Source organism: Chlorocebus sabaeus, chromosome 10 (genome assembly GCF_047675955.1).
Source record: "Chlorocebus sabaeus isolate Y175 chromosome 10, mChlSab1.0.hap1, whole genome shotgun sequence".
In the NCBI taxonomy this organism is placed as follows: domain Eukaryota; kingdom Metazoa; phylum Chordata; class Mammalia; order Primates; family Cercopithecidae; genus Chlorocebus; species Chlorocebus sabaeus.
The window spans coordinates 36,896,509-36,924,169 of NC_132913.1; the positions used below are offsets into that span (position 1 = coordinate 36,896,509).

The window sequence follows — 27,661 nt, forward strand, 5'->3', positions numbered from 1 at the left end:
TTAAGAGTTCTTTGTTGTTTTGTGTGCGTGTGTGTGTGTTTTTGAGACAGTTTCGCTATTGTTACCCAGGCTGGAGTGCAATGGCACGATCTTGGCTCACTGCAACCTTCACCTACCAGGTTCAAGCGATTCTCCTGACTCAGTCTCCCGAGTAGCTGGGATTACAGGAATGCACCACCACACTCGGCTAATTTTTTTGTATTTTTAGTAGAGATGGGGTTTTTCCATGCTGGTTGGGCTGGTCTTGAATTCCCAACCTCAGGTGATATGCCCGCCTTGGCCTCCCGAAGTGCTGGGATTACAGGCGTGAGCCATGGCGCCCGACCAAGAGTTTAGTTTTAACATGATCCAATTAATCATTTTTCCCTTTGTATGATTATGTTGTGTTCTCTTAAAAACAAATCTTTACTCCAAAGCACAAATATATATATATTTTTCCCCTAGAAGCTTTAACCTTTCACATTTAGACTTGGAATCAATTTAGAAGTAATTTTCATGTATGTGTCATGTAAAAGCAAAAATACATTTTTTCTATATGAATATCCAGTTGACCCAGCAATATATACTGAAAAGATCATTCTTTTCTCATTGCACTGCAATGTCACCCTTGTCATCAATCAAGTGACCACTTTATGTGCTTTTTATAGTAGTGACATGGTTTTAACTGATAATTTCCAGTAATGAATGGAAGTCAAATGCTCAAAGTCTCAAAATACAAAAAATGCTCAAAGCCTTAATTTAAGTCTAGGTAATTTATAGTTTACATGTATTCTGAGAGGGCAATGAAAACCCTATGAAAAAGTTTAAAATATCCTGGTTAGTAATGAGAGGATAAGAGGAAAGTTATTACTGCATATTCAATGGTGTGTTTAAGTTTAGTGGGAAATTGGGTCCTTACTTTCCAAGTATGGGAGGCAAGATTTAAGACAAAAATACAAAGGAACTGTGTACAAAATCGTTTGGTGGAGACTAAGACACAAATGAAGGAAAAAGACCAGTGAGGGATGGAAGAGCCAGGAAAGGTTTCATAGAGGAGTGCGACTCAAATCCTTGAACTGATTTAGGCCTGATTAGGTCACTCTTAATGCAAAATATTAGAGCCTTCACTTTTGTTTTCTATATACATGAACTTTCTTAATACATGAACTGGATGACCAAATCTTACTCTTACTTCCTTAGATGCTGCTAATCCACCAATTACTACTGAGTTTTAGAAGAGACCAGAGGTTCTAACCCTGAATGCACCCTGAAACACCTGGGGAGCCCTTAAAAAGTACTTACATCCAAACTTCATCAGACTAATGATATCAATCTGTGGGTGTGAGGCCAAATCATCATTATTAAATGCCCTCAGGGGATCTACATGTTCAGTTAAAGTTGAGGACTTCGAATCAGTGGTTCTCAACCCCAGTGAAGCGAGTTGTCAGATAAAATTCAGAACACCAGGTTATATTTGATTTCTGATAAGCAAGTATTTTGTCCCATAGGAGAAATATAGCAGTAACTGAAGACATTTTTGTCATAACCATGGATTGCTGTTGTTATCTAGTAAGCAGAAACTAGGGAATGCTGCTAAACTTCCTACAATGTCTAGGACAGCCCACACAACAAAGATCTGGTTCAAGACGTCAGTGGTGCAGAAGTGGATAAACCCTGCTTTGGAGCAACAAGAGTCACAAGGAGAATATAGAGTTGGAACTAAAAAGAGAGTTTTGTTCAAATGTAATAGCAATAAGGACTAGGGTGATATGACAAGTAACAGAAGCCCAAGAAAGACACGAAGATTTTAAACTTGAAGCTAGAGAACTATTGTTTGAAGTCAAGCATTCTATAATTGAATTTTTAGATACATGTTTCAGTAAATTTTCAAAGAAATTTGGAACAGATAGAGTTCAATGTAATGAATTCCTAAGTTTATGAAGTGGCAGCATTAGTTAACCCAAAAGTTCTTTCACTTTAAATTCTTCAACTCTTTGATATTTTTGATCAGACACTTCATAGACTTCTTGATTATGACCCATGAAGAGTGAATATGGAAAAATATATATAACTATTGGACTAACGGTCAAGTCCCAGTGCTGGGTCTTAACACTAGCTGTGTGACCTGATGCATGCTCCTGTTCCCATTTTGTCTATTATAAAATGAGGAATGTGGATCACATGATCTGAAAGATCCCTTTCAGCATTTAATTTCTATGTGCTTGATAAATTTTCATCTATGTAATCAGCATTCAAGAACAAAAATTCCTAAGTTCTTGTGAAAACATAAATTTAACAACAAACTTTTCTTCAGTGATAGCTCTAATAGTAATTTCAATGGCTCAGTCTTATTTTAAAAGGTAGCAAATTTATGTTTTTAAGATACATAATTTTGCAAATTCTTTCTTGTCCACGAGGTCCTGATCAAGTGAACAAAGTTACCTGAGGTGTTTTTTTCCTGTGGTACATAATAGTCAACCACTTTGTATTATTATCATTCAGTAAAAGTTCCTTGGGTTATATTTCTAAAATCTGAATCTTGCCATAATACTTCAGAAAAAAAAGTTTTTATAACAGTTACTGCTGATCATGATGTTTGTTTCTGGAAATCCTGTTAAAAAGCAAGTTGATAAGGAGTCTCACCACCATGTACCCTTTCTCAGTATAACAGAATGCACCGAGTTAGCCACCTAGAGGGAATAAGCATCATTTTCAATCAGTAAGTGACATTTCATAATTGTTAAAGCAAATGTTGAAATTTCAAGGGAACTTGTCTTAAAGAATGGTGCAAGGTAGGAAATGGCTGAATAAGCAAAATACACATTAGAAATAACGAGTGGTACAAGGTACTTGACCAAATTCTGTATTGCATAAAACTGTCCTCTGTACTGTGGGATGTTCAGCACTAACCCTGTCCTCTACCTACTAAGTTCTGTAGCACAACTCCCCCATATCCCTCCAAATTGTGAAAACAAAAAATGTCTCCAGACATTGCTAAATTTCCCTTGAGGGTCAAAGCTGTCCTAATTCAGAAGCAATGAGGAAGCAAAAACTAGGCAAACAAGTTTGATACCATATATGATAATAGAAATTAATTTCACAATGTTGAGTAAAAGCAGTCAGATATTGAACACATTATACAGTTTCATATATATATTATATATATATAATTTGTGTGTACATATACGTGTGTGTGTATATCTATATATAAAGCATCAAAAGAGGCAAAACCAACCTGTACTAAGGAAATCTGGACAGTGGTTCCTCATGGAAAGGGCAAGGGCTGGGGCATGTTAAGTACCTAGAAGGGAGCAGGATGAGTATGTCTGAGGTATTCTGTGTTTTGATCTGGGTGCTGGTTACATAGATAAAAATTTATTGAGGACATATGACACGTGCATATATATACATACACTTTAATAAATGTTATTCTAAATGCTGTGGCAATCACTACACTTCATCATTTCAAAATGAATGAAAACTTCCTAGCTCTAGATCATAAGCAACACCTCTTATCAAATGACATGTTAACTAAGCTAGGGGTTTTAAAACAAGGTGTGATTAAAAAGTTATCTCCATGTAGTCCTTTTCAAAACAGGCATTTCATGAAAAGACAGAAAAAATCTATTTCAATTCATTTTGTAGAAGTTACTTTTACTCCTTAGATCTGCCTATTTCTATTAGAAAAGGTTCAAAAATGAAAGATAATTCTTTTGAAGTTTCTAATGCTGTAAAAACAAGCCCCATCTCAAATGAGGCACCTCTGTAAAGTACCGCAGTTTCTACCTATTGCTAAAATTGAAAATAAATTTGGCAGTTAAGGCATAGTTTTATTTATCTGTTTCAACTCAGGAGTTAAGAGAGAATTACCTTTTTTAGTAGGGATAAGGACAAGACTCGTGTGTTTAAAGATATATTATCCTCCTTCTTCTTTTCCTGAACATAAATTATTTCAAAGTAATACTCAGACTGGTACCACAACACTTTAATAGACAATAAAGATAAAAGAAAATCTGAAAAAGTAAAGTCTACAATAAATCCAAAATTTTCAATTGCATTATTAAAAAGAACTTTAAAAAGATTAATACAGAAACTTAAGAATCAATAATGATGGTATTTTAGAAATATTGTAATGAAAACACACATTATTGTAACCAAATGTGTGATTTATTTTGGGAAGAAAATAATTAAATTTGAGGCCTTTTTCCAAAGACGGGGAGAAATAACAATAGCAGATCATACCCTGGTTACAAGCTAATTACCACATCCCATACAATGTGGATGTGCTCAATGTGTAGTCAATGATATGAATAACGAAGATTTGCAATTTTAAAGTCCCAAATCACTTGCCAATGTTGTAAATTCATAAATGCTGAAATAAATACTTAGAAATAAGTCTATTTTAAAAACTTTAATCTGACAGTGTTTATAGATCAATCCAAAGATCACATACAAATAGTACAGCAAATAAATGGACATTTCTGCTAATTTCCACTTAATTTCTTCATAATATGGCTGTCTGGTGTTGCATTAGTGAAGATACTTCCTACAACTACATGGGTACCCCAGAGACTATGACGAATCACTTTACAGCATCCAAGGTCATCGACAGAGAATCCTAAATGTCGGTAGCGTTCGTCAGTTTCAAAAAGAGTGTTGTTTGTATATGGTCCAAAAAACTGAGGAAATAAAAATGAAGTATTTTCATTAGTAAGAAAGACATTTTAGTAATAATTTTTAGGTAAACATGACACCTATCTACTTTAATATTCCAAATATTTTAAAAACTAAGTAAAAAGTCACATGCAACACTTAAACTGCCTTAACACCCCTTTTCCCCAATTCCTATGCATTCCAGAAATGTGAAATGATCTAGCAAATTTCATGTTACCTAGAATCAAACGCGTACTATTGCACATCCTTTAAAGATGGAATAAACCTTAGACAATTATCTACAGTTCACCATCATTTTCAAGACAAGGAAACTAAAGACCAAGCAAGTTTTCCATTTCTCGATATCTTATTTGACTTTGAGAAGAAATGGTATATATTCCTATCTTAAGATTCAAAAAATGATTTGATTACTACTTGTTACTGAAAGATATATCCAGAATTTAAAATGTGACTACAGTGGTAGTTCAGTTATTTCTTCAAAGTATAACCTTATAAATGTTAATTTCCAAAAATTTACTGGTCTAAGTATTTATTTTTACCACCTGTATTTTAATCAATTAATTCTAATAATAATTATTTCTTCCTTACAGAAACTAGACTGTACCAATTTATAGTTTTCAACTTATAAAAAGTAAACACACTAATGCAATGCAACTCAAATATATAGTATCTACTAGTGAGAACAGAAAGTAAAAACATTTCTAATTAAAAAAATTAAAGTGATGGAGAAACTTAACTGTGAGTAATAGAGGTCTCTCAAAAGTTGTGAATTCCAATGACTCACAGTAGTATTTATTTGGGTAAAATTGTGAGATTTTTAAAAAGTCTTAATCTATTACCAAAGTTATAAACAAATTTTATAATAAAAATCATCTCTACTTCACATAATTTGATTTTCAAATGATAATTACTCACTGCCAAACCAGATGATGGGTCAATAAAGTCAGCCCAATATCCCTCAGCTCGAAGAGCGTAGCAAATTTCCTTAGCACCGTTGATGAACTGCATTGAAAGTCACAAATAATATGCTTAAAGATAGCATTACTAGAGATTGTTTTATTTTTAAATAAAATTTTAAGTGACTATCTTGTTTCAGAAAAGAACTCAAGATTAATAAAAAATAAAAACCAATAGCAAATTAGACTATAAAAGCATAAGATTATTTTTACCATTCCAGAAGATTGTTAATACACTTTATTTTAAAAAGACTAAATTCTACACATTTTCTTTTGAATTCTTTCTTACTTTATGAACTACTTCTAATCAGTTCTATGCTACTAACTTCTGAATCTGTCATAAACTATCAACTATGGTTGCTATTTTCTATTATTACGGTGATAACAGATACAGGTAAAATACTAAATAGGTATTTTAATAGAAATAGGTAAAGGAAAACAAAATGCTCTTAGTGAAAAGATCTGAAACATTCATTCGTTTGAATGAAAGTTGTTTAAAAACATTTACTTGTTTGCGTGTCCTTCAAAATACATCTATCTACTCACATAGTCATGAAATCATTCTGAAAAAACACATAAAAATAATATAACCTGGTAAATGGTGTAGAGTTAAACAAGGTACTTGCTTTTCATTATATACTCTTGTCCATCTTTTGTATAGTGTACAATTACTACTATCATGTGCATGTATAAAAATTGTGGTCTTACCATCCTAATTTATAAGCTATTTTATTAGCTTTATCAGAAGTCTAAGTAGTGAAAAGACAGTAACAAATATTAAGACCAGATTACAATGTTGAAATAAAGAAGAGATCATGAATGTTTAAAAACAAGGGCACACAGCTACTCGGGAGGCTGAGGCAGAAGAATTGCTTGAACCCGGGAGGCAGAAGTTGCAGTGAGCCGAGATCACGCCACAGCACTACAGCCTGGGCGACAGACAGACTCCATCTCAAAAAACAAAACAAAACAAAACAAAAAAATCAAGGGCACAGTTCCACTTCTGGCCGTAACAGAGTTAACAGGTACTGAACTCGCAATCCTGTTGTAAAACTATAAAACTGATCAAAATATACAAGGTAACTACTTTTAGACCCTGAACAACAGGTGAGACAAGACCTTTGAGAGAAGGGAAACAAATGAAAAAATCCCCATATTTGCTCCAGCTTTCTGTCTGTGGACATTTGCCTGTCACAGGGCAAAGAACTAGAGCCCAAGCAAAATGATGCTGTCACTGGAGCTGAGGAGGTAGAAAGCAAGAGTTCGAGACAGCTGAGGCACCTGGGATTTGTAAGGCAAGGTACTGGAAATGAAGGAGATACATAAAATGGGCTCCTGAGTTAGGCTGCAGAACTATTCACCATAGTTTCTTAGCTAAGGGCTGAGCTGTGCACTCATGAGGCAAGATTCCGAGAGGCCTAGAGATCCATGTGACATGCAGTGCTGGGAGACATGGATTTCCGACCCACCCAGAATGAAAAGACCTTACTGACCAATTGTGGTATTTCAGCTGAGATCTCCAAAAGTCCAAGCCTTAAATCAAGACTTTATTGTAATTCAGAGGTTAGTAAGCTACTGTCCAAGGGCCAAATCTGATCTGGTGCCTGTTTGGATAAACAGTTTTAGTGGACACAGCCATGGCAATTCATTTACATATTGTCTACAGATGCTTTAACAACACAGGGGTAGAGCTGGGTAGCTGAGACCCTAAGGCCTATAAAAGCTAAAATATTTACTATTTGGCCCCTGTTAAACAAATTTTATGGGAGCTCCTTGTTTTGGACTAGCCGCCTGCACTAGGTCGCAGGAGATGAGACCAAACCAGAATGGAGTCACTCATGCTAGGTACTGCCTAATCTAACTGAATTCTGAAACAGACTAGTTTTCAAACAAACGAACAACAAAAAAACCAAGATTCACAGCAACCAATCAGAATGGGCCTAGTTTACCTGAGCCAGCATAAGAAAGCCACCTGTGTTTTAACCCTATAAGGAAAGTAACTTTGAAAGGAATAATCTGCTTCTTGTTTCCTATTGCTGCTTTCTCCAGCTCTTTGCCGTATATAAAGCCAGTCTCCTCTGCTTAGCTGTTTGTAACACTCAATCTATTTTACGGAATGAGGCGTTGATTCTAGAATTTCAAATCAAAACCAATTAGATCTTTAAATTTGTTATAATTTGTCTTTTAACACCCTTTCCAGAAAAAGTTAGTTGATCTAAGGTAACTTTTCTCTTAATACTTTATTGTAACCATTAAGATAACCATTAAGATAATACTGTATTCTTTAGGTTATCTTCCATATTTAATATTTATTGCTGTATTTTATTAATCCTCACAATTCTTAAAAATAGGAAAACTACTGAATATGGCTTAGAAAACAGTCATTAGGATGTATTTCAATTTAATGAACAGATGTATCATACATAAACTACAAGGAGAGCAAAACAATGCAATACAATCAAATGTTTACAAAGGTTAACTGAAAGAATCTCAAATTAACACAAAGCTGAAGTATTTTTCTTAAGATTTCTGTTCACCAACACTGACATCTGCTGGAAAAAATTAGAATAGATTTAAACCGTAAAATATCAAATATTTACTTGGAGAGCTAGGTGTGGTTCCAAAATAATCACGAAGAAATCTTTAATCAAAAAAATCTTTTTTCATAGAAAATAAAATAGCTTCAGTCATTATAAAATTAAAACTCTCAAGTTGAAGCATGTTGCCATTCAAAGCCCTGAAACTGCTTATAGGAAACTAACTTAGAACTATACTGGAGTCACTATCAGATTAGGTTCAGAATCTTAAACTGACCAAAAATTAAAACTAATGCAATATACATGTGATAATATTCTAGCACTTCAATGATAGTGATGAGTATATATTTACTAAGCATTATTTTAATATGTAAATAGAAAATATCCTACGCCTCTCTATAACTCTTTCGTTAATCACTATATAATATGCTTGTGATTGTTAAAAACCACACAAAATCTATTAGCAGCTATATGACGTTTAAATGTGAAATTATAATATTGCTGAATATGTAAATTACAATACTTTTACAAATAAAAACCATACATCTAATCCGAAAGAAAACATAAAATAATTCCTAATATCCTGCATAGAAATCACTAACGGGATTTTTAAATTCAAGTTAGTGACTGGAACCCCTTAGCTAACCTGAGTTGGAAAGAACTGCTAACACCCAGGGTAAGCTAGCATGACAGTTTATATACTAGAACAATCTTTTTGGTGGGCAAATTGGAAGTGTCTTATCAAAATTTAAAAGGTAGATACATACTGATTCAGCAACTCTCTATTTAGGAATCTATAGATATTAGCATGCATAAAAGTATTTGTAAAAAGATTGTCACTGCTTGTTGCCTATAATAGCAAAAGTTGGATTTTAAACTTATAAATGACTAAGAAACTTCTTTTATAAGAGATGGGAGGTCTCACTTTGTTGCTCAGACTGAAGTGCAGTGGCACCATCAAGGCTCACTACAGCTCGACCTCTCAGGCTCCAGTGATCTGCCACCTCAGCCTCCAGAGTAGCTAGCACTACAGGTGCGCATCACTACACTTGGAAAATTTTTTTTTGTAGAGACAGGGTCTCAAAACATTGCCCAGGTTGGTCTCAAACTCCCGGACTCAAGCAATCCTCTGGCCTCAGCCTCCCAAAGTGCTGGAATTATAGGTGGGAGCCACTGCACCTGGTTAAAATTCTTAAATAATTTAAAAAGTTTATGGTTTACCCATGTGATACAATGCTATGCAGATTTTATAAAGAATGAAATATATCTATGTGTAAGTATGGAAACATGTCAAAGCATACTTTAGGTTAAAAGCAAAACACAGAAAAAAAGTGGGTAAACATTATTATACTGTTATTGTATTGCATACTGTTACTGTTTACTCTTGGAGAGAGTTGGCATAATTTTCACTCATTATTTGACATGTTCTAAGCCCAGGAGAAAGGGAAGATGGGGAGATAAAGGGGGAGATGGAGGAGGAGGGGGAGGGGGAGGCTGAGGGGAGAAGGATAAAGAGTTAATTTTACCTTTTTGTCATTTTCCAAATTTTCCAAAATAGACTTTTAAAAAATAAATTGAGGAAAGTAATAAACAGAATCTAAATTTTTAAGGATACTAAAAAAGCACTTTTATTCTCAAAAAATATGTAAGTCCTTTAGCATTACAACACTTTGGAGGAAAATGAATAAAGGGTGGAAACGACAGTCATCATTTTAAGACACTGGTTCACTGTTACTTAGTGACCATAAAATTGAATTATTAGCAATTGAAAGAATTACCTTTTCTAAGAGCACTTCTCTTTCAATTTCTACTTCTTCACTCCAAACAGTCATATCATTCTTAGTTTTCTGTGTTACAGTCAGAATCAGTAGTTTGCTATTAGCTACTTCTGGAAACAGTGATTCAAAATCTACAAATAAGAATAAATATTCCAGGTAGAAAAGAATTTGATTTTTAAAGAAGGTTAAAAGTACTTCTTTAGAAAAATGCTGATTAAGTAAAATTACTGTGGCATTAGATTTTTATAAATGTGTATTATTTTTGAAAAGGGTAAAATTAAACTTAGTTTTGTTTACTTCTGCTTTTGTTGGATGAACTGAAATATTACTACCAACAATCCTGAAGGGTAAGTAGGATTACACATTATTTGGGGTTAATATAATTTTCAAAAATGCTTACTAAGATTTTTCAGTATTATATTAACTCATAAAATTATAACTCTAATAATCACCCAGGAGTAAAAATGACTTTAATTTACCCTTAAGAAAAAAGTTATAAAAATTTTACTCTTCCTATCTAATGGCAGCATGAGGTCAGATGTCACAGGACATTTGAAAGCCTTTATCTCGGTCATGCAATCACTTCCAGCCAGATACAGTAAAATATAATATTAAAGTATAGAGCATTCCAATTTCTATAGAGGACATTATTCAACATATTAAAAAATTAGTAACAGTGTTTCAAAATATAAAGCATGACGTACCTTTTCGCAGCAATTCTGGACATGTTTGTATTGCACACTCTACTCTGGCACTTTCAAAGTAAGTTTCTGCACTGTTAATTTCTTGTTCAACAGGTGCATCATTACCCTAAGGAGAACAAGAATGTAAGTCAACAAAATCTGGAGTTCAAATAGAACGGTATCTTGCCTGTTATAAACTTGTCTTCCTTAGAATGCTTTTTGTTTGTTTTTACAAATAATTATAATCTATCTGGGAGGTGAGGTAATGATGTTTTTTCATTTACTCAAACTTTTCTCTACAATGAATATAAGATTTGAAAGTTCAAAAAATGTGAATACAGCAGAGCATGACTATATAAATATACTGATATTCTAAAACTTGCTATGAATAGAAATTGGCTAAGTAACTAAAATGCCATAATGTGTCTCATAATGTTACGTCTTCTATTTTATGGTAATATATTTAATTATCTTTTCTTCTATAATCTGTAAAATGGGGATAATGATACTAACTTACAAGATACATGACTAAATAATACAGCCTCTCCTACAGGAAGAGCTTAGAGGCTTTTATTCAACTGAAATTTACTGAGAGCCTACTATACATCAGGCACTATGACAGGAGCAGGCACTGCAATGGTAAAAAATTCAATCCTCACTTTCAGTGATTTCAGGCCTAATAAAAAAAAAAAGCACAAGCAAATAAATGCAATTCAATATGACAAGTGCTATCGAGTTACGAATAAAGTCTTCTAGGGGCACAGATGAGGAACAAACACTTTGCTGGGAAGAATCAGGAAATGATTGAAATGGTGATATTTGAGCTACAAGTTAATATATCTGACAGGTAAAAAATAGGTGGTATAGAGATTATGAATTCAGGAGGAAAAACAGTGCAGCAAAAGACAACAAAGTGCAAAGACACAGAATGTTGTATTCAAGAAAAATGGCAAGTATGTTGTGGCTGGAGTACAGAGGGAATAGGAAGTAGTGGCAGATAAGGTGGGAAGGATAAGGGATCAAAATTGTGAAATGCCATTTATTCAGCATTAAGAAATTTGGACTTTACAGGCAATGAGAAATAGCAATATCAAATGCAAAAATTAGCCAGGAATGGTGGCATATGCCTGTAATCCCTGCTCGTTGGGAGGGTGAGGCATGAGAACTGCTTGAACTTGGGAGGCAGAGGTTGCAATGAGCCAAGATCGTGCCATTGCACTCCAGCCTGGGCAACAGAGCAAACCTCTGTCTCAAAAAAAAAAAAACTCTTGTGGGCTAGAGATTATTACTATCCTCATTTGACATATAAAGAAACAGGAGTGGCCAGGCATGGTGTCTCACGCCTGTAATCCCAGAACTTTGGGAGGCCGAGGCAGCCGGATCACGAGGTCTGGCGATCAAGACCATCCTGGCCAACACGGTGAAACCCCACCTCTACTAAAAATACTATAATTAGTTGGGTGTGGTGGTGGGCGCCTGTAATCTCAGCTACTCAGCAGGCTGAGGCAGGAGAATCACTTGAACTAGGGAGTCGGAGGTTGCAGTGAGTCAAGATCGCACCACTGCACTCCAGCCTGGTGACTTCATCTCAAAACGAGATGAAGCGAGACTTCATCTCAAAACAAAAAAACAAACAAAACGACAACAACAACAAAAAAGAAACAGGAGCTTAGAAAGGTTAAGTAATTTCCTCGAGGTCACAAAATTAAGTAAGCTGCAGAGTCAATCTTTGAACCCAGATTTATTCTATCTTCATTGTGTGTCATGCTATAATGACTCTAAAAATCCAGGTAAGACAAACAGGCCTTGAACTCTGGCAAAGAATTGAAAGGACACTAATATTTTAGGAGCAACTTGAGAGAAAAAAGCAATGTGATTTTTATATTATTTATAGTGATATGATGGAGAGAGAAGGTTGGTGCTAAGTTTTATCTTAGGAGAAAGGGGAGGATGGTTATTCCACTAACAGTATTGGTTATACGGGAGTTAGAACAGGTTTTTAAGGGAAAAAAAAAAATATTACTTCAGTATTAGACACACAAAATCTGGGGACTTGTGAGACATCCAAACAAAGATGGTTCAGTAGGCATATAGAAATATAGAACCGGAAATGTCAGAAAGAGAAATACTGAATTAGAAATTATAAAAACATAGACTGTGGAGGAGGCCAACGGATTAAGTGACCAAGGGGTGATTCAAATGAGAAGCTGTAGGACAGAAACTTAGGGGAAATGTAATTTAATTGACAGACAGGAAGAACAAGAAGCCAAGAAGGCTGAGAAGGAATTACCTGATAAAAACATAGGACTGGTCAACTGTGTATCAGTGTCAGGTCATCTAATATAACTCAAAAGTAAGGAATTGCTGCTGCTTATAATATGGCTTTGATTAAAAAAAAAAACTCAGCCTAAAACTATGCAAAAATAAGAAAAATGATAAACATCAGGGGTTTGACAGGAACCCTGAATTGCATGTAGCTTTCCACTTTAAACAATCACAAATGCAAGTTAAAAATGTTTAAAAATGAAAAAAAAAACCAATCTTAAGAAATTATTTAAGAAAAAATAAACTCATGAAACTGGGTCCTTTATATTATTATATCTGAACAATTTCAGAGATCTCAAATTTTTCTTAAGCTTTTAAATGGCTAGAGGAATACAGAACCAGTTGGAATCAGATCCATGTACAAATTTAATTGCCATTTATTAAAAGTGAAAAACAGGAAACCTAAATTTCCAGTATATAGATATACTTACATTATATCTAGTTACTTAAAAACATATTTTTGAAGAAATATTTTAAAAATATTATAATCTACAGTACAAAAATTATATAGCAAACACTTTGTAGAGGACAATGCCAAGTCTTCCAAAGCTATATATGCTGTTTTTGTATATACAGGTATTGGAATTGATTTTTAACTTTTTCAACAAAAGTAATATGCTTATAATAATCAAGAGTAATATAGCATTAATAATCAGGAAACCACAATAAATGTTACCAACAATTTACCTGAAATTCATTCACATATTGTGCCATCACAAACTCATGTCTTTCACTTGATAAAGGTTCTGCTAGAACATCAGGCAAAGTTTTATGAACCAGGCTTTTCTTCTGTGAAGAAGTCCCATTGAGGTGACAATCAAAACCTATGTTCCCAGGAAGCTGGAATCTCTGATCTTGAGGTCCAAAGGGTCCCATAGTTTCATCAGGCCACACTGTTCGAGAGCCTGAAGAGAAACAACAAAAGGAACAGTTTCTCCTTAATAGTCAAGTATATTGGTAGACTGAAAGAATGTTCTTCTTAAAATTATGTATATTTTTATCTAAAAGATCTTTAAAATCTGTTTTCCCGTGTGAATATAGATAGTTTCCTATTGTTTCCAAAACGCTAATCAAAGCAACTGATTGACAGATTACAGGAAAGTCTGTTATTAGGGGAAAGACTGAACAAAATAATCCATACTAAGAAATCCTTGAATGTCATTAAAAAGAAGACAATAAACCTTTACGTACTGACACTGAATGAAATCCAGGATACAATGCATTAAAAGAAAAAGCTAAGTCAAAGAACAACATGTATAATAACATTTACATCCTCATATTTGTGTATTGTTTTGTTCTGTTTTGTTTTTGAGACAGGTCTCTGTCATCCAGGCTGTAGTACAGTGGTGTGATCGCAGCTCACTGAAGCCTTGACCTCTGCGGTCCACCTCAGCCTCCCAAGTAGCTGGAACCACAGGTGCACACCACCATGCCCAGCTAATTTTGTTTATTTTTGGTAGAGACAAGGTCTCCTCCTCCCTCAGCCTCCCCAAGTGTTGGGATTATAGTCATGAGCCACTGTGCCAGGCCCATGTTTTTAAGTAAAGAGAAGATCTAAAATGAAAGATGCTAAACTTAGTAATGGTCGTCTGGAGAGGGTCATTTTGCTGCTGTTATCTGGTGGCACAAAACATGAATGGGGAAAAAAATTATGCATCACGTGACCTAATGCTCTGTTTACCAGCCACGTGAGTTAACATGGATTGCAAATACAGAACAAACCACATTACTTTATTCACTTAAAACTTAAAAACAATACTAACTTACAAAAAATTCAAAAAGATTCAGAAGAGAATAAAGTAGAAAATTAAACTAATAATTACTCAGAGTAGCGATTTGGGCTTACAGAAACAGGGACAACTGCTGTGCATATTACTTAGCAATAAAAATAGATATTTAAAAATATCCTGTCAGAGAACTAAGTAACTGAAAATGGCTATGTCAGTATGGCTGCCTCATTCCTAGATCATGAGCCACCATATCCCTCTTCCACACTTAGGGCATACATCGCCCATCAATCATGGAACCATTTCCTGCTGAACCCAGACGATGTCTCAAGATTCTCAACATAAACTCTAGTCCAATGCTTCTCAAACTCTACAGATGTACTTAAGATACATCTGGTTTCTAGTTTAAATGCAGATTCTGATTTAACACGTCTGGAGTGGGGCTCAAGATTTTGCATTTCTAACAAGCTCCGAAATGATACTGATGCAGATCATGTTGAATAACAAGGCTCTATACAGACAGCCACTAATGACTACTCAAGTCACTTCCCAAGAGAAAACCTGTTAGCTATTTTTGAACAAGATGGTTTTTATTTTTTTATTTTTTTATTTTATTTATTTATTTATTTATTTATTTATTTATTTATTTTTTGAGACGGAGTCTGGCTCTGTCACCCAGGCTGGAGTGCAGTGGCCGGATCTCTGCTCACCGCAAGCTCCTCCTCCCGGGTTTACGCCATTCTCCTGCCTCAGCCTCCGGAGTAGCTGGGACTACAGGCGCCCGCCACCTCGCCCGGCTAGTTTTTTGTACTTTTTAGTAGAGACGGGGTTTCACCGTGTTAGCCAGGATGGTCTCGATCTCCTGACCTCGTGATCCGCCCGTCTCGGCCTCCCAAAGTGCTGGGATTACAGGCTTGAGCCACCGCGCCCGGCCCCAACAAGATGGTTTTTAAAGGTCTAACAATCTCCAGTTCTCTTTACAGAAAACACACGTCCCATATTAATAGTAGATTTGGGCAGTGGATTTGACCGTATGTTTACTGGTCATTTTAGGTTTTCTTTTCTGGGAAAGGCCTATTCATGTCCTTTTGTTTTCTGATTTTTCTTTCGGGTTGTCTTTTCCTATTGATCTATTACAAATTCTTTATATATTCCAGATACTAATCCCTTACATAATTTGAATGGCAAATCTTTCATTTATTATGAATATATGGTTAGTCTTCGGGTGATGTAAATTGGGGAGTAGTCAGAGAGTTAGAAAACTTGAGCAGGATGGATGGCTTTGAATGCTCAAGTGAACTTAAATTACACTGTAAGTAATGTGTGCCATGAAAAAAGGATTCCATGTCCAATATCTTTGGGACACATTAGGTTAAGTTTCTAAGACTCTTTAATATTTTAGTGTGCATTATAAGCCTCCAAGACAGGAATATGGCATATAGCATTTCTCAAACGTACTTACCACAGAGACTATCCCCTCTACCCCTACTTTTTCTTTTTAACCTTGAATAATGCTTCATGGCTTGACGTTAGTCTGGGAACTACTGCTGAAAGCAATGAAAGGTAACAGGTTTTTCAAGAAAGTGACGTGGTTAAAATATTTTAGAATGATTAGCAAGGTAGCGGTGTACCAAACAGATGGGAAGAAATAGACTTTGTAGAAAGCAGGTAAGTTAAATAAACACTAACACATAAAAAGTACAAGGTACACTTATGAAATTTAGCAAAGAATGGGAAGAAACAATAATATGGTTTAACAGGACCAAAAGGAGATTTGTTTCAGGGAAGACTCTATGTTTGAAGATAGAAAAAGTTTAAGAAGTTTTAGAAACCAGTACTTATTCTTTCTTCCTTTTTTATACTGTAGCTTTCTGACATAAATATATTTAGGCAGAGCTGTGATTCATTTTCAACAGAATAAACACAACTTCAGAAAAATCCATTAAGCCTTAAGAAGAAATATTAGAGGAAATACAACTAGAAATGTTTTGAAACAATTATAAATAAAGCAATAACAACTTTCACTTACATATATCTGGAGGTGCAGCGGCCACATGAGACTCATCCGAACCTGACGATCCTGCAGTCGAAAAGGCTCTGGGATTGACAACCCTTTTAACTAAAGAGCAAAATCCTGGGAGATAGGAAACCAGTCTGGCTCTGTTACAAAGCACCTAAAAATGACACAAAATTAAAATTATTTCTTCTGAATATAAATGTTATACTTACATAGATAATCTCTGGCAAATCTTCACACTGCAAGGTTCTTTTAAAAACCAACATTCTACTTTTACTGAACACCTACTATATGACAAGCATTATGTATATTTGTAATTTTAAAACTAAAAATAAATATTAAAAAAAAACAAGTAATGAGTTAGTTTGGGTAAAAGTCTATGTACTTTTCAATAAAGGCTAGAATTCAAGAGTGTCACACATGAGAGAATAGACATCTAAAAGTTGTCTTACTTAGACACACTAAAAAGGTAGCACAATCATGAAGATTCTTCTATCCTCAATAAAGAACTCTCAAAACATCTCTTTGGACCAAAATCTGTTACTTTTGAACTTTCCTCTCTTCTTTTACTGCTATAAATTATGCTAATTCTCTCCCATACTGTCCTTTCATTGTGGTTTCATGGCAACGTCTGCTTTTCTCCATTTCAGCACATATCTTTGTGGTACATTTTTTTCTACTTGTATGTTCACTTACTAGACTGTGAGATCACGTATTACAATGGATGAATGTGTAAATATCTTTCATTCATAAATTTTTTCACAAAGTACTTGGGTCAGAACAATTTAATGCAGGGATTGGCAAATGATTTCCCAATACAGTCCACTGTTTTGGTAAATAAAGTTTTACTGTAACATAGCCATACTAATTTATGTATTGCCTATGGTCACTTTCCCACCATAATGGCACAGTTAAGTAGTTACAAGAGAGATTCTATGGCCCACAAAGTCTAAAATACGCACTATTCGGATATTTGTATTAAAACACACACACACACTGGCAACTCTCAGTTTAGTGAAAAAGATATTAAGAACAAACACCAAATCATCTGTGAAATGCTATGAAAGGATTTGAATAATTATTAAGAAATCTTTGGGAGAAAAGGTAATTAATTTCATGGAGGATATACTAAGCTTTGAAGACAATAAAAATTTGCTTGGGAAAAGGTGCATTTCAACCAGTGACTTTCAGGAACAGAGGAATAGAGACATATTTCAAAGAGTGACAAATTCAGTGAGGGTAGGTATAAGAATGCAATAAAAAAAAGGTTTGAAATTGAACTTATGGGCAACTATATAAGACTGTATATTTAACTCAGATGGTAAAGGGCTTGTTACATCAAGATAGTCAGAATTTTAACTTGTAGGCAGGAAAGAGTCAGAGTAAACTGACAAAAACAAAGGCTGTTTCAAGAAATGTACCACTAAGGGCGGTATAAAAAATGGACTGGAGGAGCAGTAGAGAGGTGGTGTGAAAATTAGTTACTAGGATGTTGGAAAAATCCAGCCATCTGACACCTGAGAATTATTCTATTTCCCTTTCACAAAGTACAGTATTCTAAAATTCAACCTATTTTTTCCTTCCACCTTTGTCACCGTTAAGTATAAGAGTGCATCCTAACTGGTCTTTTTGTCTTTCTGACATAATTTCCTACAAATTTACCCTCACTTCCCTTACTCTACTTTTCAATCACATAAAAATATCTCCCCAACATTTCCCATATTCCTCTTCATTCTTTATACTGCCGTAAGATTTCTTCTAGAAGATACTGTTTCCTTATCGTTCTAGAAAATTCTAGCAAATTCTTACTTTTTAAGACCTGTATAAATATAACTTCCTTGGTGATACGTGTCTCCAAAGAATTCTGTCTGCCTAAAATTTAAGCAGCCTCTCTTGGGGTCTGTACCCAACTTGCCCAAAGAAACAAAAATGGTAATTATTTGGCTTTTTACTTACAAACAAACTCAGACTTTTGGGTGTTTATATATTACAAATTTACCTTTACAACTAAGGATATTTAAGAGAATGCACCCAAGATCTAAAGGAATCTAAAATTTCAAATTCCAAAAATATTTTCAGCAAGGGCTCAAAATAAGCAGCAGCAAAATAAAAGATTACCTGAAGGGGACAATATTTGAGAGCATGTAACAGTAATAATCAATTGATGTTGGACACTATGGGTCCAAGTTCTATAGTAAGTGCTTTATATATACATTGTTTTATTTACTTTCCACAATTCTATACACTGTTATTAGAAGTAGTTCCAGGATGATTAATCTACAATCTGCGATCATTCACATCGTTTCACAAGCAAAAAACAGAAGCAAAAGGAAGATCATCCAAATTATTTCAAAAATTGCCTATTATTAATTATTATTTCAGCCTGTCTATCAAGGCCATTAGATTATATTTTGACATTCTTTTCTTGGTGACACAACTTTTAACAAAAGTTATATAATACTAGTTTTGTTCCTAGCCTAAGAAAATCCAATCACCAAATTTCATTTTAATGGCAAAATAAACCAGTATCTAAATTGCCCACTGAAAGGGACAGTTGATGACAGTACTAATCTGTTTCAAATCTTACCCGTTAACCTGTAAGATTCTCAAATCTTGGCCGGGTGCAGTGGCTCATGCCTGTAATCCCAGCACTTAGGGAGGCAAAGGCGGGTGGATTACCTGAGGTCTAGCCTGGCCAACATGGTGAAACCCTGCCTCTACTAAAAATACAAAAAAAGACAATTAGCCAGGCGTGGTGGTGAGTGCCTATAATCCCAGCTACTCGGGAGGCTGAGACAGGAGAACCACCTGAACCCGGGAGCCAGGCTTGCAGTGAGCGGAGATCCTGCCATTGCCCTCCAGCCTGGAAAACAAATGTGAAACTGCATCTCAAAAAAAAAAAAACAACACCTCAAATCTCTAATTGTGGAAGTGGAGTATTTTCTGACCACCTGACAGATTTTTATGACTGGTTTAGCTGGTGAACATAATAAAAAGTAATTGCCAAAAAGCAAGACAAAATTACAGCAGAGAGTTCATTCTAGTTTGAGGGTAAGTACATATTTTATATATGATTAAATTCAAACTTCTAGACTTAGGAAGATGACATGCTATTATGTTTTAACTTTAAAATCCTTATTAGTATATAAAAAGAAAGTGCCTTTTGTGCACTGCCTTCGGACTAGGTTCTGCTTTTGCTCATGTGAGAAAATACAGTCTGTACAAAAACTAAAAACTGGTAGTTTATGTAGTGCATCCATATCTATCCAGATATTTTTTGCAGCCCCCAGTGTTGCAAGATATTTGAATTAAATACAAACATTGAGTAATTGAAATATTTACACAAAAGGTCCAGAAATTTGGCTCTTCCTGAAAACTCAGAAGACCTGGCAGTATTGGACTCACATAACCAAATGGCATTAGTTAGCAACAAATCACTGTGGCTAAGGGAAGGCTGCTCCCCTTTTAACAGAAAGGCTTTGTCATAGTCCCCATGAAGGCATCTTAATTTACCTGTCTAGACTCTGAAACATCAACATTTTTGCCCTTTGTTATGAAACACCTATCTGCATATTTCATTAGTAACATCCATCCAGAATTTACAATCCATATAAATTAACACAAAAATTGTTAACGTACATTTGGATACTGAAACTTAAAATTTACTTTAATATGAACTTCTTTCTAACAAAAGACTTACAAAAGGATCTTCCCTACTGAACTATTATAATTTATTCATTTAAACCAAAATAAAACCAGGTCAAATAACAGCTTTCTATTCTACTTCAATTAATTTCTCTCCTTTGAAAGTGCCACATACTTCTTTTACAGCATTCTTTTTCTGTGCAGGTTACGGGCAGGCAAAAATTCACCGTAGAACTTGGCCAAGACTAGTAATCTACTCTTATGACTTGTCTCTATAGTCACACTTTAGACTTAATATATCATGTTCAATTACAGAAATACCATCCTGGCTAACTGCTGTCATATAAGTCTTCCTAGTACACAGCTCTAAGTGAATAATCACAATTTAAGGAATAAAGTCTAAATTACTGAGTTCGGCATTCAAGGTTCTCATTTACTTGGTACCAACCTCACAATTCAACCTTATCTCCCACTTATCTCTTTCACACATCTTACATTTAGGGTAGCAGGGAGCAATGACTTTTTAAATTTTCAGAGGGGTAGGCAGGGTGGGGAGTTCTATGAATATACCTTCCTGTCCTTCCCGCTCATATTTTAGACTATACAAATCTCACCCATCTTTCAAACCTTTCAAAAGTTAAATGTTTCCCTCATGAAGTGATCCCAAACTCCTTTCCACAAAGCCTTGAATCTGCATTGCACCTTTGTGTAGGTTCTAAAAAAAATTATTACTTTATACTTTAATTGTAGCTGTTTTTATATATGTCTTATGACCGCTACATATGAATTCTATAGATAGGATGTGTCTAATCACTGGAAAGTTACAGTCAATAAATATCTTTGGTGTGTGAGAGTATCTCCTGTTCTTATTTTGTAGGATTTGGAAGGTCACTTCCAATACAGAAACTGTTTAAAAGAAAAGAAAAAAACACCCTTCAGTTTAGCTAACCCAAAAGATAAAAAAGGGCCTAAACATAGATTCTAATATTTACTGAAACGCTGTATTTAAAAATACCGAAAGGGTGCTTGAATTTCCACATCTCTACAAGTCAAATTGTATAAATAAGTGTATTTGCAGTGAAAAGAATGCTACCACCTTCAAAGCATAACACAATTTCACACCACTTGCTTCCCCTGACATTTTTGATACATTATGTCTAACACTATGCCCACCCAATGCCATCATAATTAAACCCGTTCTTTCATTTCCTAACATTCCCAAACTAGTTTACTATGCTGATTCTTAGGAGATAATGTACTCACATTGGCCATCTCCACTGGAGAGGAAAGTTCGCAAAATAGCTTTCCTTTGGTAAAGTTATTCCTGGGAAAGAACACAACAAAACAGACGAGTGACCGATTAAACTCCAACAACAGACAACTGAGGTAACGTCCACTCTTCGGAGGTGTGTTCTCCACCACGTCAGGACCAAAGTCCACGCTCTCCCCGTACCCTAAGGAGGCCAGAACTCGTCCCCATACCGGGCACAGATCCCCCAGCCCGGAGCGGGCACTGCAGCTCAGAGCCCTTCCGGTTTACAGCCGCGGAAAATAAACTCGGACCAGATCGGGGCGGGGAATGGGGGCTGGGCGGCCACAATTCAGCGCCGGGAATCGAAGCGGCTGCTTTAATAAAGGTTGGGGCTGCATAACAACAGCTACAGGCAAAGCTTCCGGCTAAGCTGAAGGATGAGGAAGCAGAAAAGAGACTAAAGACAGAGGGACAGGATGGCTGGGGACAACGACAGGGACCCAGTGAAAATACAGGCAATACCGAGGGCTGTAGACCTAACACGAGCAAGTGTGGAGGGGCTAACGTGGGCGGAAACCGTCCGTACCAGGCACCACCACTGTCCCCAGCTGTCCCAGAACCAGACTCTTCCTGCCGTTAAAATGGCGGCGGCGACTGCAGCTGTGGTAGCGCCTACGCTGGCGGTGACCAGGCAGAAGAAGTTGCTTCTGAGCGCGTCGATGCGAAAGATATCCGAACCGATGATGCGCACGCACAAAGTAGGCCTACGTGGAACCGACCTGTCACTGGGTTAAACGCATGGGAGGAGAAAAGGTGGGGCGAGGGTGATTTGGGTGGATGGAGAGGAGAGCTCCCAACCTGCGTTAGGCGGTCAATTAACCTTCATGAACTCCCTGATGCGTTTGATAGTCTTCCCATCTTAAGCCTTTCTTACTGCCTCCAGGAGATACAGTCTTCTGTTCTTTTTGTCATAGTTGTTTATTTTTCATGACTCGCTGTTTTTGAGCGTAGGACACTTACCTCTTTCTGTGTTCCCATCCCTACCACAGTGCCAGGCTCTCAATATGCTCAATACATAAATATTAGGCGACAGATTTGTAAATCGTATATCATTTTCATGTATCTAATATGTTTTTAAAAAATTGACTAAAGCCCATAAGCCTATATTTTATTTCAGCTGTCCTTAGTTTTCGGCCTGGTGTTCTTTTCCGTTCCAGGTTCCTGTCCGGAATACGTCACCATGTCGCCCCAGGCTTCTCTGGACTGTGACCGTTTCTCAGACTTTCCTTGTTTTTGATAACCTTAATAATTTTGAAGCGACTTATCGGTCATTTGGTCAAATGTCCTTCAATTGGGTTTTGCCTGTATTTTTCTCATGCATTGACTGAGGTTATAGGTTTTTTTGTTAAGAGGTAAGGTAAAGTGATCTTCTCATCACGTCATGTCAAGGGTATATATTATCAGCATGACTTATTACTGTTGATGCTAACCTTTATCACCTTGTTAATGTAGAGGTTGTCAGGTTTCTCCACTGTGAAGTTACTCTTTTTCTTTTCATTTCTGTGCTATACTCTTTGGAAGGACATCACTCTGTGCAGCCCAACTGTAGAAATGGGAAATTGTTATACTCCACCTTTATGAGGACAGAGTATCTTCATAAATTATTTGGAATTCTTTTGCATGGGAGATTTGTCTGTACTCCTGCATTTCTTTAAGTATTCAATCATTTATGTCAATATGGACTCATGAATGTTGATTTTACATGTTGGGTTATAATCCAATACTACTTTATTTTGTTGTTCATATTGGTTTCAGCTTTGGCTATTGAGATTTCCTTTAGTTGGCATTTGTATCTTTTTGACACACCCTCCTCTTTTTATGTTTATGGATTTTTTTCTTGAGCATTTTCTTAATTTCTATAAGATGCTCCAGCCTCATCTTGTATATTCCCTGCCCCAATCCTAGCATCAGCTACTTCCCCAAAGAGCCAAGGGTCCTTCTAATGGAAAATGATATTAGAAATAAAGATTTGGACATTTGGGATATTGTTGCCTCTAGACCCTCTCAGCTGACAGAGCAAGGAAATGTTCATGCATATGCTAACCTGACTAAATACGCATATCTGTAAGTATTTATATATGTATCCATCTGTATCTTTGACAGCTACACAGGAGTTCTAGGTTCAAGTATTAGAGCTGTTATCTTCAGTGCAATTCCAGCACCACATGGATCATTGTAGCCTTCTCCCCTTGCTTGTCTGTAACCTCCCACTCCAGTGTGAGACACTTGGCTCTCATCGTCTGCCATCCATTTACCTAATTGTGCAATTACAGGTTACATGTATAATGGATTCAGAACTGTTAACACATATTCAGAGTACATGTATAGTTGTTTCTGAATTGTTATCAGGTATACCTGTGAGAAACAGATTTACTGATTAGAGTACAATGCTTATGGATAGTTCTTTTGCTTTTAATCTTATAGACTCCACTTATTTTCAACTGAAGTCAGCAACCCTCCATCCTACCTCTACCTGGCTTCGGTGAAGTTATTTTATATGCTCCTAATACAGTTGTAATCTTTTGCCACAATCTGCATTACCTACTGGGATTCTTTGAGTTCCTAAGATTTTTAAAAAAATCTTCCTCCATTTAAGTTCTCTTTGTGCAATCCTCATATTGCACATTTATTTTTTTCTTTTCCTGTACATAGTAGCAGACAGCTGGTCAGTAGTTGGATAGAAGTAAAACATTTTTTCACTTTAAATTTTCTTTCTATGGGGTTTGACAAATCCATACATAGTGTCATGGATCCACCATTATAACAGTGTCATACAGAAAGGTTACAGTTCTAAAAAGATCCCCTTTGTTTCATCTAGTAAACCCTCCCACCTTTCTATACCTCTAGCAACCACTGATGTGTTTACCATCTCTATAATTTTGACTTTTCTAGAATGACATAGAAATGGAATAATACAGTATGTAGCATTTTCAGACTCGTTTTCTTCACATAGTAGTAGCTACATTTAAGATTCATCCATGTTTTTGTGTGCCATAACAGTTCATTCCTGTCTTTTTATGGATTCCTTTTTAAGATGATCTGATAGCTCTGTTGCCCAGGCTGCAGACCAGTGGCACAACCATAGCTCACTGTAACCTCAAATTCCTGGGCTCAAGCAATCCTCCTGCCTCAGCTTCCCAGGTAGCTGGAACTACAGGCACACACCATCATGCTTCACTAATTGTAAAAACTTTTTTGTAGAGAAGGGGGCCTCAAACTTCTGGCCTCAAGGGATCCTCCCACATCAGCCTCACAAAGCATTAGTATTACAGGTATGAGCCTCCATGCCTAGTCTTTATTTCTCCCTTTTTGATCCCTGAATGGTATTCTAATATATAGATGTACTACCATTTATACCTATTAAAGAACACTGTGATTCTTCCAGTTTTTGACAATTGTGAATAAAGCTGCTATTAAGTATTTAAGTTCAGGTTTTTCTGTGGACATGTTTCAAATCAGTTGAGTAGATATCTAGAAGCATAATTGCTGGCAATTGTATTTTTATAAGATATTTGAAAATAGTTCTGCTAGGTTATTTGAGCATTTCCCCACAATCATATATACAGTTAATTTAAGAAATGCTGTTCTATGTTAATAACATAGAGCAAACTTCATTCCACTCCTGTCTGGTTACCACAAATTGGTGATGTCCGAATGAGTAGGCTTTACAAATCACAGGCTGACACTCCTGCAGCTGTTCAAATCAATGAATACTCAATCACAGATAAAGGAGAATATCTTGGAATGTCTTTCTTAAGGATATCCAGAGAAGGAATTCTAGGACTTTCCTTGGAAACCATCTGATAACTCAAAGAACCTTAATCTTAGGAAATTATCCCTGCCCCAGAATCCTCATGTTATACATTTATTTCCTCTTCCTGTATGTAGTAGGAGACAGCCGGTCAGTTGTGGGATGGAAGTCAAAACATTTTGACTTCAAATTGTCTTTTTCTTTAATTGATGCTTTTTTATGCTGGGAATTTGTTGCTCCAAAAGTAGGCCAATTACTAAAGTCATCAGACTCTCAATTTCTGAGATGTGAAATTGAAGGAGAGCAGCATATTTTCTTACAGAAAACGCTAGATATAAGGCACAACCAAGGAAGGGGTGGGACCTCTGTTTCTCTGTTGTGACTTCATGATTCCTAGTTAAAGTCTGTGGGTGTCAAGTTGTTCAGTGATGAAGAGAGCAGAAAAGTGCCAAAGAAGCTGGTGATTTGAGACCTTTACTTTGCAAACATTAGTGATAGGAAACTAGAGTTGAGAAGAAATTCTAAATTTGAAAAGCGAATTCTAGATTATCCTTCCAAACTAACTATGTCCAGGAGTTACTAGCCTGAAGACCTCTACCACCACTACTGATGCTATTTTATAAAGGCAGAATGTTGTATGTAATGGTACAGGTATAGACTAACACTATATGGCGCTGATTGGATTCTTGAATCTGACATTTCTAGTTGAGTCATTGTCTTAGTCTATTTTATGTTGTTATAATCCCACAGACTGACTAATTTATAAAGAAATTTATTTAGCTTATGGTTATGGAGCTGGAAGTCCAAGAGTATATGCTAGAATCTTCTAAGGACCTGTGTGCTTCATTATCCTGTGGCCAGAAGAAATGTAGGGGGTTGAGAACATTTCAGGCAAAGGAAGCAACATGAATAGAGGAATAGAATCCAAAAGACTGTGGGCAGTTGGAGAGATCCACAACTAGTTCAAGGGATTGAGTTGGAGGTAGATGGGGACCAGATCATAATTGGTCTTCAGTGCAATGCTAAGGCGGATGTAATCTGGAAGCAATGAGAAGTAAGTGAGCAGGTTTAAGCAGTCATGCCATTATTAGATTTGTGTCTTGGTAAGATCCTCTGGCTACAGCTCAGAGAATAGATGGGAAGGGTGTTGGGCTGCAATTGGATCAACTAGTTAGGAGACTCTTGTAGTATCCATGAGGAAGAACACAAAAAGCCTGAACTAAGGGAAGGGGAGAGTTAAGGAATCAATATGGCATAACTATCCATGGGTTGCTGATGAGAAAAAGAGGACAAGTTGAATCTTCAGCTTCTACATTTTTGATTCAAGATATGTGGCAAATGGAGTTCATTTTACTGAGATTGGGAATCCAGTAAAAAGTGGATATTTGTAGAATATATCCTATGTGGATAGGCATTTTTTCAATATCTATTTTAATCCTCAATAATGCAGAAAATTGAGATATTATTATCTTCATATTATACATGAAAAAACGAAAGCACAAAGAGGAAGTATATTACTGAAGCTTCTAGGGCTGGATTTAAATCTGGGTCTGTTTGGTTTAAAACTAGTATTCCCTTTTTCATAGGATACTTCCTCCCAGGAAGAAAGCAAATTTAAGGAGAATAATATGCTTAGTTTGAATTTTGAATTTTAATTTAAGATGCCTGAGAGCATTCATGTGGGTTTTTGTCCAATAAGTCATTTGAAAGGTCTGTTGCTCAAGAAAGTTGTTTGTTCTGCTCAATGAAATAAAAGATGACACAAGCAAATGGAAGAACATCCCATGCTCATGGATAGGAAGAATCAATATCATGAAAATGGCCATACAGTCCAAGGTAATTTATAGATTCAATGCCATCCCCATTAAGCTACTAATGACTTTCTTCACAGAATTGGAAAAAACTGCTTTAAAGTTCATATGGAACCAAAAAAGAGCCCGCATTGCCAAGACAATCCTAGGTCAAAAGAACAAAGCTGGAGGCATCACGCTACCTGACTTCAAACTATACTACAAGGCTACAGTAACCAAAACAGCATGGTACTGGTACCAAAACAGAGATATAGACCAATGGAACAGAACAGATCCCTCAGAAATAATACCACACATCTACAACCATCTGATTTTTGACAAACCTGACAAAAACAAGAATGGGGAAAGGATTCCCTATTTAATAAATGGTATTGGGAAAACTGGCTGGCCATATGTAGAAAGCTGAAACTGGATCCTTTCCTTACTCCTTATACGAAAATTAATTCAAGATGGATTAGAGACTTAA

At 35.9% G+C, this 27,661-nt stretch overlaps 2 protein-coding genes across 4 annotated transcripts in view; one reads left to right on the forward strand and one right to left on the reverse strand.

Annotated features, from left to right (window-relative positions):
- Window positions 1-4,127: 4,127 nt before the first annotated feature.
- MMADHC (metabolism of cobalamin associated D) lies at window positions 4,128-22,264 on the reverse strand. Of its 2 annotated transcripts, XM_038002143.2 has the most exons (8): window positions 22,160-22,264; window positions 21,585-21,645; window positions 16,689-16,833; window positions 13,620-13,837; window positions 10,629-10,734; window positions 9,925-10,055; window positions 5,569-5,655; window positions 4,128-4,658 (listed from the first exon to the last, which is right to left on the reverse strand). In XM_038002143.2, exons 2-8 carry the CDS (start codon window positions 21,591-21,593, stop codon window positions 4,464-4,466), a joined length of 891 nt encoding a protein of 296 aa, XP_037858071.1. In that variant the 5' UTR covers window positions 21,594-21,645; window positions 22,160-22,264; the 3' UTR covers window positions 4,128-4,463. The 2 variants fall into 2 exon arrangements, with proteins under 2 accessions (XP_037858071.1, XP_037858072.1); XM_038002144.2 differs by lacking the exon at window positions 22,160-22,264 and having other exon boundaries at window positions 21,585-22,058.
- LOC140712565 (uncharacterized) overlaps window positions 21,972-27,661 on the forward strand; it is a 257,990-nt gene continuing 252,300 nt past the window's right edge. The window contains exon 1 of one of the 2 annotated variants that reach the window (XM_073019677.1): window positions 21,972-22,386. In XM_073019677.1, coding sequence (XP_072875778.1) covers window positions 22,050-22,367 — 318 coding nt within the window. In that variant the 5' untranslated portion in view covers window positions 21,972-22,049 and the 3' untranslated portion in view covers window positions 22,368-22,386. The remainder of the gene's footprint in view (window positions 22,387-27,661) is intronic. The other variant, XM_073019676.1, reaches the window with a different exon arrangement.

Bases quoted from the DNA above. Each gene is read 5' to 3' on its own strand.
- MMADHC (XM_038002143.2), bottom strand. The intron at 10,056-10,628 runs GTACGTCATGCT...TCTTATTTGTAG, and splicing joins TCCAGAATTGCTGCGAAAAG to ATTTTGAATCACTGTTTCCA. The intron at 4,659-5,568 runs GTGAGTAATTAT...TTATTTCCTCAG, and splicing joins ACCCATCATCTGGTTTGGCA to TTTTTTGGACCATATACAAA.